General features: G+C 34.6%; 2 protein-coding genes and 1 pseudogene across 2 annotated transcripts; 2 read left to right on the top strand and 1 right to left on the bottom strand.

The window, feature by feature from the left end:
* The first annotated feature begins 415 nt into the window (after positions 1-415).
* LOC146904299 (metal-nicotianamine transporter YSL3-like) lies at positions 416-5,284 on the top strand (annotated as a pseudogene).
* Positions 5,285-5,455: 171 nt separating this feature from the next.
* On the top strand, positions 5,456-6,305 carry LOC146904300 (kiwellin-1-like). Its single transcript, XM_085722383.1, has one exon. The coding sequence runs from the start codon at positions 5,581-5,583 to the stop codon at positions 6,145-6,147; it is 567 nt and encodes a 188-aa protein (XP_085578509.1). The 5' UTR covers positions 5,456-5,580; the 3' UTR covers positions 6,148-6,305.
* Positions 6,306-6,417: 112 nt separating this feature from the next.
* LOC146904301 (6,7,8-trihydroxycoumarin synthase-like) lies at positions 6,418-8,873 on the bottom strand. Its single transcript, XM_085722384.1, has 2 exons — positions 7,919-8,873; positions 6,418-7,230 (listed from the first exon to the last, which is right to left on the bottom strand). The coding sequence occupies exons 1-2, from the start codon at positions 8,819-8,821 to the stop codon at positions 6,631-6,633; spliced, it is 1,503 nt and encodes a 500-aa protein (XP_085578510.1). The 5' UTR covers positions 8,822-8,873; the 3' UTR covers positions 6,418-6,630.
* Positions 8,874-13,084: the final 4,211 nt, after the last annotated feature.

Genomic DNA, 13,084 nt, shown 5'->3' on the forward strand with positions numbered 1-13,084 from the left:
TAGGGTATAACACTTAGTTTAGTGTTTGGTTATGATTTGATGTAGCAAGCTTACTCTAGTTATTGTATGCTCTCATTTACCTATAAATAGGTTCGTAATCAACTATTACATTAATGAATATTCACTTTTCATTCAGTTTGTTTAGCTTCATAATATGGTATCAGTTTATCTCTCCTTAGAGAGTTTGTTACGATCCAGTTTCTTGTTTCTAACCGTTTCCGCCATTGAAGCTTGAAGCTCAAGCTTTTTCATTTCTTCTTTGCTTCTCTGTTTTTCCTTCTGATTCGTTTTGTTCAAACACGAATCTTCTTATTCTCGTTCTCAATTTCTTGATTGAGATTTCTCTTTCATCACATATTGTGTATTTTTTTGAAACCTTTCTATACTTCGTTTCTTGTTTTTCTCTTGATTCGCCATGGTTCGCAATCAAAACACTAGTCAAGATACTGAATCTCCTTTTTTCGTTCATCCGAGTGAAGGTCCTCACTCTGTGTTGATTTCTCCCAAATTTGATGGTTCCAATTATCTTGCATGGAGCAGATCAATGCAACGTGCTCTTGGTGCTAAGAACAAGCTTCCTTTCATCAATGGAACTCTCCCTGTTCCTGACGATGATGATCTCAACAAAACTGCCTGGGAGCGGTGCAATTATCTTGTTCAATCATGGCTTATAGCCTCTGTTTCTGATTCCATTGCACAAACCGTTGTTTTTCATGATACCGCATTTGAAGTTTGGCAAGATCTTAAGGAGCGTTTTTCGAAGGTTGATCGCATCAGAATTGCCAATCTTCGTTCCTCCATTAACAACCTCAAGCAAGGTTCTAAGTCAGTTTTGGAATACTTCACTGAGTTGAAAGCTTTGTGGGAATCGTCCTTATGCTGGTGAATTCGACATTCTTTCTTTGTTTTATAATTTTCAATTCTCTCTGCCGCGGAACCGAGAAGAAAACGAATCACCATGCTTGGAGGAGTTGGTTAGTTTCATGATGACGATAGAATTTCATCGGGCTTTGCTAATTTTGATCAAAAATTGTTGGGCCTTAATAAAGCTTCTACCTATATCCCATTCTTTTCTATCACACCCCACCCAATTAACTAACTTGTGTAATTACACATGTTTGACAAACCCATGAAAAAAACTTCGTTAAAATCTCATGTTTGTTTTCTAGAAGGTGGTTATTGGTTGTTTTAGTACTAGAGTGTGTGTTATTTATTCAAAACTTAGTGGAGACGAATGCAACTGACTCTAAAAAATATATTTGTAGGAGGTGAAATGAAATTTATATAAATGCTCACAAAATATAATTTAAATTATCCAAAATTTATAGTTTGTATTATGATCTGGTGTTTAATATTTTGAGATATAAAATTAACATGATTCATTTACAAATATATTTTAAATTATAAAAGAGTCATCAAAGTATTTAAATAATATAAAATTAACTTGATTTATTTACAAATATGTTTTAAATTATCAAAGAGTTGTCAAAGTATTTTAAATAATACGTCCTCGTGAGTTTAACTCAACTGGTAAGACAATGCATCACATATGCAAGGTCCGAGGTTCAATTCTCAGCCACCATCAAAAAAGTATTTTAAATAATATAACCAAATGATTAAGCATGTGTTTGGAAACCCACGAAACCACGATGAAAAGGCTTGGTGGGTAAAAGGCTATATAAGCTAACTTCTCAAAACCGCTTTGAACGTGCATTAGTGGTTACTCCCCGCACAAACAAACAAGCACTAAACTCGCTCAATTCATTTAAAAAACAAATGTTTGAGCCCAACTGATTAATGAGCTCCACCAAAGAACAAATTGTTCAGAAGGATCGATTTTAAATTTTAAGTGAAATAATTTTTTATCATACTTTACTTACCTTGTGACTGAACTTCATATACTGAAGTTCATTAATCGGAGAGTTAACACAAAAAACATAGTTTAAATATAATATAAAATTAACTTGATTTATTCACAAATATGTTGGGTTAGTCTAACATTGGAGTAACCAATACTTGAAGCGAAACGAGACAAGAAAGCAGCGAAGAAATATCGGCCATAGCTGAAAGCAACGGCCACATCAGCACATATTAGCAAACTGGGAAAGGAAATTAGATTAATGTTCATAATATCTATTTTTGTTATAAAAAAGCTACAACTATTGTTCTGTTCTTTTCTTTCCTTAGAATTGTTTTTTTCACCCATTAATAAGAACAAGTTGTAGATTATATACTTGCAAATCCATAAATATTTGAGAAATGATATTTGAACATTCATTTAATGACAACTTTTGCAACAATTTTCTTTCTCATACTCATATTATATTTTACTTTATCTCTCTATTGCTATGGTTTCCGTGCCAATAAAACTTTTTTCTTTGTAAAATATAGTTGTCAAATAAGTTGTCACCGAATTGGTTGTTCAAATAACACTTCTCTATATATTTTTGGCTGCAATAAAAATTATTTGCAATTTTGTGTGAATGCTGTCTCTTGTTGTTACTTGATTATTACGCACCTCAATCTTGTCTTGTCTTGGATATGAAAGGAGCGATCGAAAATCGAACGGTGGTTAGCTGTGGAGAATGGAATAGAAAAAATGGTGTAGGGCCCACCACACAACCTGGTCCCGCCGCATCCTAGTATAATTCTTCGGTTACTGGTGGAGTCGTTGACCTTTCACATTCCCATGTTTATGCCACACTCTACTCCCAGCATAGTAAGAACTAACACACAATAACAAGCCAACCGGCGGATCCAGATTTTAGGTACATGTGGAGCTAAAATTTTAAAAAAAAACAATAATGCAAACTACATTAAAAATAAGAAATAATATTGTTTGATACAATTCATTACAATGAAAATCGTCTTATATCCATTTGTCGAAAATGAGCTAAAATGACATTATCGTCTTCTATCCATCTGTTGAAAATGAGCAAAAATGACATCATTGATAATTGTTAAAAGAACATTTATTTCTATATATAAGTTACAAGACGGTCATTTAGCCACTGATCACCCATTTTGCTACATAGGGTAATCTTCACAACTTTCATATCTGAAAAAAAACACGTTCAACACTTGCAGTTGCTACCGGTAAGAGCAAAGCCAACTTTAAAAGTTTATAACCTATAGCAAATGTATTGCACTTATTTGTTTCCACAAGATTTGCACAAATATCTAAAAGCCCTTTCAACTTAGCAAATTTTGGGTCAGATCGAACATTGTAACATAATTCTTAAGTTGTGTGCGTAACGTCACTTTCGGCACATCTATAAAATTATTTGGATAAAACTCAGTTATCCTCAATAACTTGTTCACATCAAAAGCTGCAATGACTTTGCGGGACTCAAGCATGAAACACACTGTAAAAGTTTAGTATTCTAGTGCTACATTTTATATATTATAAAAAAAAAGAAAAAAAAAAAAAGGAGAAAGCATGTGGAGCTATAGCTCCACATTGCCCCAACATGGATCCGCCCATGCAAGCCAACAGTTCTAAATAAACCATTAAAGTTTTCTTTTAGGGTCTGGTTAATCAGTGCCGCAGGGGGCACTGATTAAGGAATCTATAAAAAGAATTTTCGTTCTTGGAAATATAAACTCTCACTTTTTATTATGTAATAATTACATTACTTTTTAATAAAAACTTATTTCATTTGATGCTTAACCAATGTCTCGGTGGTACTGATTAACATTCTCCTTTCTTTTAACTAAAATATGTTACTCTTTTTTTTTGGAGAGATTTTAACTCAAATGTTGTTATTTTTTGAAGGAACTCAAATGTTGTTATTGTTAGTTTATTTTGTCGGCTAGAGAGTAATCGTTAGCTCAACTCTTTATTACTTCATTCCTTAAATCTTCCGATGTCCACCATAATAAGTCATTAAGTGGTTGTGAGTAGACCCTTTGTTTTTTTATAAGGGTGACCCTTGTTTTTTTATTCCAACCACATTAAAATCCCTGTATATGAGTCAATGGTAGACTATTAATGGATTCCATACTCCTAAAGGAGATGTGATGGCCAAGTATGTACTTCTTATGGATTCGTGAAATTCTTCTCTGCAAGTTTTGTTTGGGCATTCTTTCAGTGGAGATAATTGTGGATTTGTTCAATTTCCTACTTTTGGATTGCAAGCTTGGAAAAACTCGTGTGTATTCCTTTGTTTCTTGTTCCAATACTAGTTGTAAACGTTCTCGACTAAGGAATAATTATCCAATTGTTACTGATTAAAGCGATTTAATTTCGCAGATTTTACTTCGATTTCAGTATGACTTTTGTTGGAGCAGGAATGATTTGTTCTCATCTTGTTAATTTATCATTACTTCTTGGTGCTGTGGTTTCTTGGGGCATCATGTGGCCTTTAATCAAGGGACTAAAAGGAGAATGGTTCCCTGCTAGTATGAGACTCATTGTGCTTGCAGTGGCAATCATAATATTAGATTTGATGCATTAGCTGGAAAAAGTGACGGTGTAGTTGCTGGACTTGTAGGGTGTGGTTTGATTAAATCTATTGTTTCAATTTCGTCTGATTTGATGCATGATTTGAAGACTGGTCATCTCACTCTGACTTTGCCGCGTTCGATGCTTGTAAGCCAAGCAATTGGTAGAGCAATAGGTTGTGTTGTTGCTCCTATCACATTCTTCCTTTTTTATAAGGCTTTTGATGTTGGAAATCCAGATGGTATTTACAAGGCTCCATATGCTATTATATATAGAAACATGGCAATTTTGGGTGTGGAAGGCTTTTCTGCTCTTCCAGATCATTGCTTGCAATTGTGTTGTGGATTTTTTGCATTTGCTATAGTGGCTAATTTGGTAAGAGATCTTGGCCCACAAAAAGTTGGGAAATGGATTCTAGTCGGTGGCTACTTTGCCATTGACATGTGTGTGGGCAGTTTGGTTGTGTTTGCATGGCATATGATATGCTGAACAAAAAGGAAGCTGGTTTGATGGTTCCTGCAGTTGCTTCTGGTTTGATTTGTGGAGATGGATTGTGGATTCTTCCTTCATCCATTCTCGCTTTGTTAAAGGTTCGTCCCCCAATATGCATGAGCTTCTTCCCATCTAGGTAGAATGTTCGGATTTGGATTTGGTGCAATAACTGCGTCCCAAGGTTATCTATTTCAACCATTCAATCTCAAATTAATTACCGAGATAATTTTAAACTGCTTTTGTTACTGCACAATCAGGAGCATCCAATCTGAGATCATTCGGTAGAGATAGATATCTATGTGTAACTGCATCTTTTGTTTACTGCAGCAAGTCCAAAGTTCACATTCAGTAATATTACTTATAGAGATTAGAGGAATTAGATGCAGTTAGATTACTCTACCTATCTGTATGTTGTTTTTAACTATTTTTTTTATTGAAATCCTACATCATGAAATATAATAAAGTAGAATGTAAAACTCGTTCAAATAATTGGGAACTCTTTGACCTAAAAAATGTTACAACCCTACATTGTAGTGGTTGACATAGATCTGGCAAATGTTCTCTATATATACCCTTTGAGATTTCCAATCCTTGCATATCAAACACACAAATACTCATAAGAAAAACACAATTAAATAGGCAATATGAAGAGTTTATGCTCAAAAGCCTCCTTTCTTTTTCTAGTTTTTCTGATTATCACAAACTTGTTGTACTCCGAAGCCCAACAGTGTCGTCCAAGTGGTAGAATTAAAGGAGAAAAAGCTCCTTCTGGACAATGCAACCAGGAGAACGACTCTGATTGTTGTGTACAAGGAAAAATGTACACAACTTATCAATGTTCACCATCAGTATCTACTCACACTAAAACATATCTCACACTCAACAGTTTTCAAAAAGGTGGAGATGGGGGCGGCCCTTCGGCATGTGATAACCAATACCATTCTGATGACACTCCTGTTGTTGCACTTTCCACTGGATGGTTCAGCAACAAAAGTAGATGTCTCAACAAAATTACCATCAGCGCAAACGGAAGAAGTGTGGTTGCCACGGTTGTTGATGAGTGCGACTCCACGATGGGATGTGATAAAGAACATGATTACCAACCTCCTTGTAACAACAACATAGTTGATGCCTCTAAAGCTGTGTGGAAAGCCTTGGGAGTGCCTCATGATCAATGGGGTGGATTGGGTATTACATGGTCTGATGCTTGATATCATATGCTATGGAAATACAATATGTTTTTCATTTAATATACTTAGTGTTTTGGTGAGTTTATTTGATTATAATCTTCTATGTATCATATATAATTATCAGTATGGTTTTCTTTAAACTTTCTTTGCCTTTACTTATAAAAATCACAGTCTTAATTCACTTCCAAGTTTTAACCATCCTCAAGTTCTATTTGTATTTGTGTCTGTTCTAAGCTTTTTTGCTTGTTTGAGCAACAAGCAACCTAGCAGTGTTAAAATGAACTGACAAACTTTCAAGAAATCCGTAATGCATCAAAAAACTTAATTCGTAAGCAAGCAGACACGGTGTTCATATCAATCTGTGATACAAATATTACATAAACCCTTATACATAACGAAAAACAAGCATACCTCCACACTCTAATTACCTACAACATCAATGTATAGAACCTAGATTAAGTAACTTGCGTACCAGCGTATACTAAAAACTGTCGATTGTGACATTTACATGTGATTCTTGGCAACAAGGCAAAGGTGATTCTTCTTGTGTCTAGCAAGTCCTGGCAACCCTTCAGTGTCTATATCTTCCTTTGTCATCCCTTCAGGAATTTCCCAATCAAATGAGTTAAGAAGGTTTGCGGTTATCATTTCTACTGTGGCGATTCCCAATGGTATGCCAGGGCATATTCTACGCCCTGCACCGAATGGAATCAGCTCAAAATCTTGACCCTTAAAATCTATATCATTGTTTAAGAATCTCTCTGGATAAAACTCGTCAGGGTCTTTCCATGTCTCGGGGTCCCTATGAATAGACCAAATACTCACAAACACCGATGTTTTTGGTTCTATTTTATATCCATCTAGAATGAAACTTTTACTGGTCTCTCTTGGGGCTAGTGGTGCTGGTGCATAGAATCGTAATGTCTCTTTTATCACAGCCTTAAAATATATAAGCTTTTGGATATCATCTTCATCTATGAACTCCTTTTTGAGGCTTCTAATTTCTTCTTGAGCTTTCTTCATTGATCTTGGATTCTTTATTAATCCGGTCATCACCCAGACAGATGTGGATGCGCTTGTGTCAGTAGCTGCTACAAGTAGGTTCTGTGATCAATAAAAGCCAAGCAACTAATTAGGACATTATATCTTTGTTCTTTTCTGTTTACTTGGCACTTCATTTTGCATTTTTTTCTTTCATTGAGACATGTCAATGTGCCACGACATAATTGCATAGTTATGCCATTCTACATATTGTAATGATGATAGAATTTCTTAGATAACAGATAGCTCATGATCAATGCATTAGTCATAATGTAGAAATTAATAGTATATTTGTTAAGAAACAAGTTATCCCAAGAGCTTGCTTAATATATATAGTCAATAGCAATGTATGCAATATGCTTGTGCTACAATTTCAGCTTAATTTCTTGACAAGAATGATTACACTTTGTTACTAGTACTACAATCACTCCCACCTCAACTCACTGAGAGGTGTTTTAGCTAAGGGTAACCCTTTTTGAAACTTACATAAGACTAATATTCGATAAAAATGCAAGACGGTGAACTTGAGGTCAAAACATCAGTGTTAGTCGAACGACTAAGTCTTATATACAATTGGGGGGCTATTATGAAACACCAAAAAAAGTTCCACATAACATAGAAATCGAGGTTATGAATAGTTTATAAATATTCACTCTCCTTGCCCACCTGAGAGTTTTTACACATAACAGAAAGCAGGAATTACATAAGACCAAAAGCGAACAATATAATAAAAATAGTGTGTGGAACATACCATAAGGACAGCTTTGATGTGATCATTGGTGAGATCAATTGAGAGACGACCCTGATTCTTCAACTCGAGTAACACGTCAACTATATCCTTCTCTTCTTCATCTTTCTTCCGATAATTAGGATTGAGATGTTCTTGAAGGACTTGTTCAAGAAACTCATCCAAAGCCTTGAAAGTTTTGTCGACACGAGCAATTGCCCCGGTGAGTTTATCAATCCACCCCAAGAAAGGAATATAATCTGAAACAAAAAAGGAAAGGAAAATAGCTTGTGTCTCATTAAGTAAACCATGGAACCTGCTTTTCTCACCCCCTTCATGTTCATAACTTTTTCCAAAAGCAATTCTACATACAATAGAACTTGAGACAGACATTAAGACCTCACTAAGGTTTGAAATTTTGGAAGAAGAAACATGGTTAGATATCTTTTCTATCATTATCTTGACCTCAGATTTTCTCACATGGGAAAAGCTAGAAATTTTTTTAGAGCTAAAGAAATGGACAACACAAATTTTTCTTATCTCTCTCCAACAATCATTATATGGTGAAAATATCATATCTATACCATTGTAAGACAGTATTTGTGTACCATATGATGGAGGTCTACTAGATACTTCATGGTCATGCTCTTTGAGAATTTCTTGAGCTAGTTTAGGTGAGCAAACAACAATTGCTTTCTTGAAACCAATTTGAAGAGAGAAAAGAGGACCATAAATTTTTGAGAGATTATAAAATTGTAAATGGAGATTTGAAGTGTCAAGTTGATGAAGATTTCCAATTATAGGAAGGCCTTTTGGACCTTTTGGAAAGGTTGATGATGAGTTCTTCTTGATATTGGTTTTGTATTTCATGAAAAGGAAACAAACTAATAAAGGTAAGGCTAGAAGTGTATGAAGATATGACACCATTGTTGATTAGAGCAGAGCTTTGCAAACAAATCTCACTATGAAAAATATCACAATCACATGTGTGCTCTCATAACAAATTATATGCTTTTTGTATTTTTGCTGAGTTTCACAAAACTACTATGATGTTTGTGTCGACCAAATATAGTATAATATCTGTCACTATCTACTTTCTTATATTAATTTAATTTAGGGGGGAAATACATTGAAAGGTACACCTAGTTTTCAAATGTAACTTCCCTTGTATTTATTTTTAAAAAAAAAAGTGCAGCACTTAAGATTATGATGTGTTCAATGGAAATTTCCCTTCATTTAATGATGAGAAAGGCTAATGAGTATTTTAAAGGTATTCTTTAAGTATTTTAAATAGTAACTTTTCAAAAAAAATAGTTACTTTTTATGAAAATTAAATATTTGATTTATTAAAAATTGAATTATTTTTTTTGAGGAAAAAAACTTGAATTATTTAACTTTTTAAATGAGTAATTTTTTAATTTAAAATCTTTAAAGAGTACTCTTAAAATACTCGTTGACAATATCCTTTTAACTATTTACAGCCACCTCTTGACTCTTCTATTCTTAGTGATTTACTATTATTCTAAAGACTTATCTGTACCAATGAATAACTTTATTTTAGTTTCGTAATCAATTTAGTTTTTACCCGTTGCACTAAGAGTTGGTTCAAAGATTGTCACAAGAAAATTTATTTTCAAAGTTTGGCTGTACTAGTAAAAACTAAAATGATTGACATCCTTGACTAAATTGGCGGTGGCTAGTTTATTCAGTAGATGACAATTTGAGTAGAAACAAAAGAGTACATATAATATAACAGTATAGATAATATGCATTAACTATTATGGGGACAAGATTTTATATAATAAATATTTATACAATTTTTTAGTAAAGTGTAAGTGATAAAATAATAACATCATTAAAAATACTTAAGATTATAGACACTACACTGTTATATTTAGAAAAATGAAAGATTCCTTAACTTCTACGAATTAAAATTGTTCTTTATGTGCGTTTGGTTTGCAAAACAGTAAGTACTGGACAGAACAGTACAATGCAGAACAGCACAAAACAAGGCATAACAGCGCAGGACAAATTTTTATGGTATTGAATAATTTCTTGTTTTATATGATTTTTGGGGGACGAAATGCTATTTTGGTGTTTTAGACAACTTGTACGTGGGACAAAAAGTTGTGTTGTGGTTTGGTGAGGGACAAAAATTTCAGTTTTTGTCTTGTCCCTTGCCTCCAGTTTGTTCTGTCCCTGAAACAGTTTTACAAATCAAACATTGGACAACTAGAGTTGTTCTGTCATGTCCTTCATTTTTTAACAAATCAAACGCACCCATTAATGTGTCTTTAAATGAAAAAAAGTATTGTGGAATTTTTCTAGTTTTCAACACTATAAAAAAATTATCTCTTATATGTATGTGGAAAAAAAAAATTCAAAATTACATTTCAAATGCATTTGCACATTTGATTCTGTAAAATTCATGAGAGAAACTTTTCTTATGGTATAAATTTTCAATTTCTGGGAACAATCTATTATTTTAAGAGGAGGCAATAATTAAAATACAAATATATCAACACTTAAAACATAAACATTAGTGGGGGCAATTGTTCCCAATATCATATGAGTGGATCCGTGCATGTATGCTTTAACGACGTGACCATTATTGTCATTTAAAACTTTGGTGACGTTTATGTTTGGTATTATAGTTGGAATGTCAGGGTCGCGGCGATCCCCCGTAATTTTCTAAAAGCTACACTTTGTAGCTTGAGCTTCTGAAGATTTACAGTGGGTCGCCGTGATTCCGACATACCCACTGTTAGAAATGGCAATGTGGGTTAGCCTGCTCCGTTTATGTCTGACCCGCTATTAGCCTGCGGTAATAAGGAAAAGAAAGAGAATAAAAAAAATGGAATGGGGCAGGCCATCTTGAGGTGGTGGGCTCAAAAATACACCTCGCCCTGCCAATAGGCGAACATGCGGGCTGACCCGTCTAACCTTTTTTCTTAGCTAAACTCTAAACACGACACCACTAAACTAAGCCATAATGTTAATATTTGTTTCCTTTCAATTTTTGTTGGTTTTTGACGTGATTACAACATAGCAAAGAAGTTGGACATAAGAACATTCATTGGGCTAGCCAAAGCACGATGAAGGCGAACAATTTCAAAGAGTTATAGGAAGAAAAGCAAGAGTAACTTCGTTGGACACAAGAAACACTTCACTCAAAGAACTAAGACGGTTTGTTGATTGTGTTGAAGACCAACTGACTATTCCCTCTAAGTGAAGAAATCTCGATTTGCTAGGTAAGCAAAATTTCATCCAACGAATCTGCACTTTATTTACACACACATGGGGGAGAGGTGCCAACTTCAACTATTGAAGAGCTTAGAAGCTTGGATTATTTCATGCTTTTGCCGACGTGCAATCAACAAATGATATTTTCATTTATCAAGTGCGAGACATCGATTTATTATTTAAGGGACATGTTTTAAACCATGTATAAATGTTGGATATAGAAAGGTTTAACGTGGAAAAGAATATGTTATGTGAACAGCATGAAAGGGATATTTTTATTGAATGATAACCATCATATTTATACATAAAGAAAAGCCTAAAATAATGCATAAAGAAACTACTATTTGAAAACTAAATGCCTAAAAACTGGTAACAAATAGAGCATATCAGAGAGGTCCTAACAATAACATAAAAAGATAATGGATCCTAAAAATTAGGATCTTAAAACAGTAGTTTCATAGTCATCCAGTCAACACTCCTCCTTGACTCTGAAACTGCATACACCAAGCATTTGTGTCAAGAATTCATATCTAGCTTTGTCATATCCTTCTGGTTCCATGACAGCAACGTTGCACCTTTGGTAGATGTCTGAAAGTGATCTAGTTCCTCTAACAGTTTCATCATCAACATCTTCATTGTCCTCCTGAAATTCAAACTTCTCACAATCTTCCCAATTCCAACTATCTGACTCAAGAAATTTGACATCTCTGCTAACAATTAATTTGTTGCTTTGCAGAAGATAGATTCTATAAACTTTTGAAGATGAGCTATAGCCTAAAAAAATTCAGGTTCTACTTTCTTCTTGATTTGTTCAAGGACAACGTCCAAGTTCGAAGATCTCTTCTCTGTCGTAGTTTTTGCAGTAGACTTAGGTTTGCTTTTAAAACTGCTAATAATGTTATTGGACACTCCTTTATACATTTGTTCCCATATGGCATCAACTTGTGCTTTTACTTCAGTAACATCCTGTTTTGGTTCCAGGCTTTCCCCTGGAACAGGTTTTTTGATAGATTTTGCAGAGTTTCCATTGATTGTATTGACGGAACTCATCACTCCCGCAGCGTTCATGATAGATGGATGGTGGAGGAACGCAACACCAACCTAAATCCTTCCTTCCTTGTGTACAACAACATGTTGTTCCTCATTCATCAAATCCAAGGCAAAGCTCTTGCCTTTCATTTGAACATTGACCATTTCTATGTTGTTTGCATCTTTAATAACACATTTTTTATCCTCAAACAACACCTTGTAACCATTCTCTAGCAGTTGAGTAACACTCAAAAGGTTTTGATTAATTTTAGGAACATATAAGACATCAGAAATTAGTTTCAAACCTGAAAGGCTTTCAATTGCAACCGTTCCCTTGCCTTTTACTTCGATAAGTGCACCATTTCCAATTCTGACTTTGGAAATAGTTATCTCATCCAGATCATTAAAGAGCACACGATCATAAGTCATGTGGTTTGTGCAACCACTATCTATAAGCCAACTCTCTCGAGTGGTGTTGGTGGCAAAGCATGATGCTACAAAGAGTTGCTCCTCCAAAGTTTGATCTTCAGCAGCCTTAGCTTCTCCCTGATGTTGAGCCTTGCATATTCTTTCCACATGCCCTAACTGACCACACTTGTGACATTTTACGTCTGGTCTCCACCAACATCTGTTTGGTGGATGGTTATTTTTTTGCAGTATGGACAAGGTGAAAAGAGACTTGTATTGCTGCTCTGGTTTCTTTTATCATTCCTTCCACCATTGTAGTTCTTTAATTTAGCTTGTAATGCTCCTTCCACTGAACCTTCAGACCTTATCATTCTTCTTTGTTCTTGGGCTTGCATAGCATTTACAAGCTCTGCCACGGTAAGCTCTAACATGTCCTTGGTATTTTCCAAGGAAGTGATAGTTGCTTCAAATCTTTCCGGGACAGTCACGAGTATTTTCTGAACTATTATT

Source organism: Medicago sativa, chromosome 7 (assembly GCF_051527215.1).
Source record: "Medicago sativa cultivar Bolivia chromosome 7, Bolivia_mono, whole genome shotgun sequence".
Taxonomy (NCBI): domain Eukaryota; kingdom Viridiplantae; phylum Streptophyta; class Magnoliopsida; order Fabales; family Fabaceae; genus Medicago; species Medicago sativa.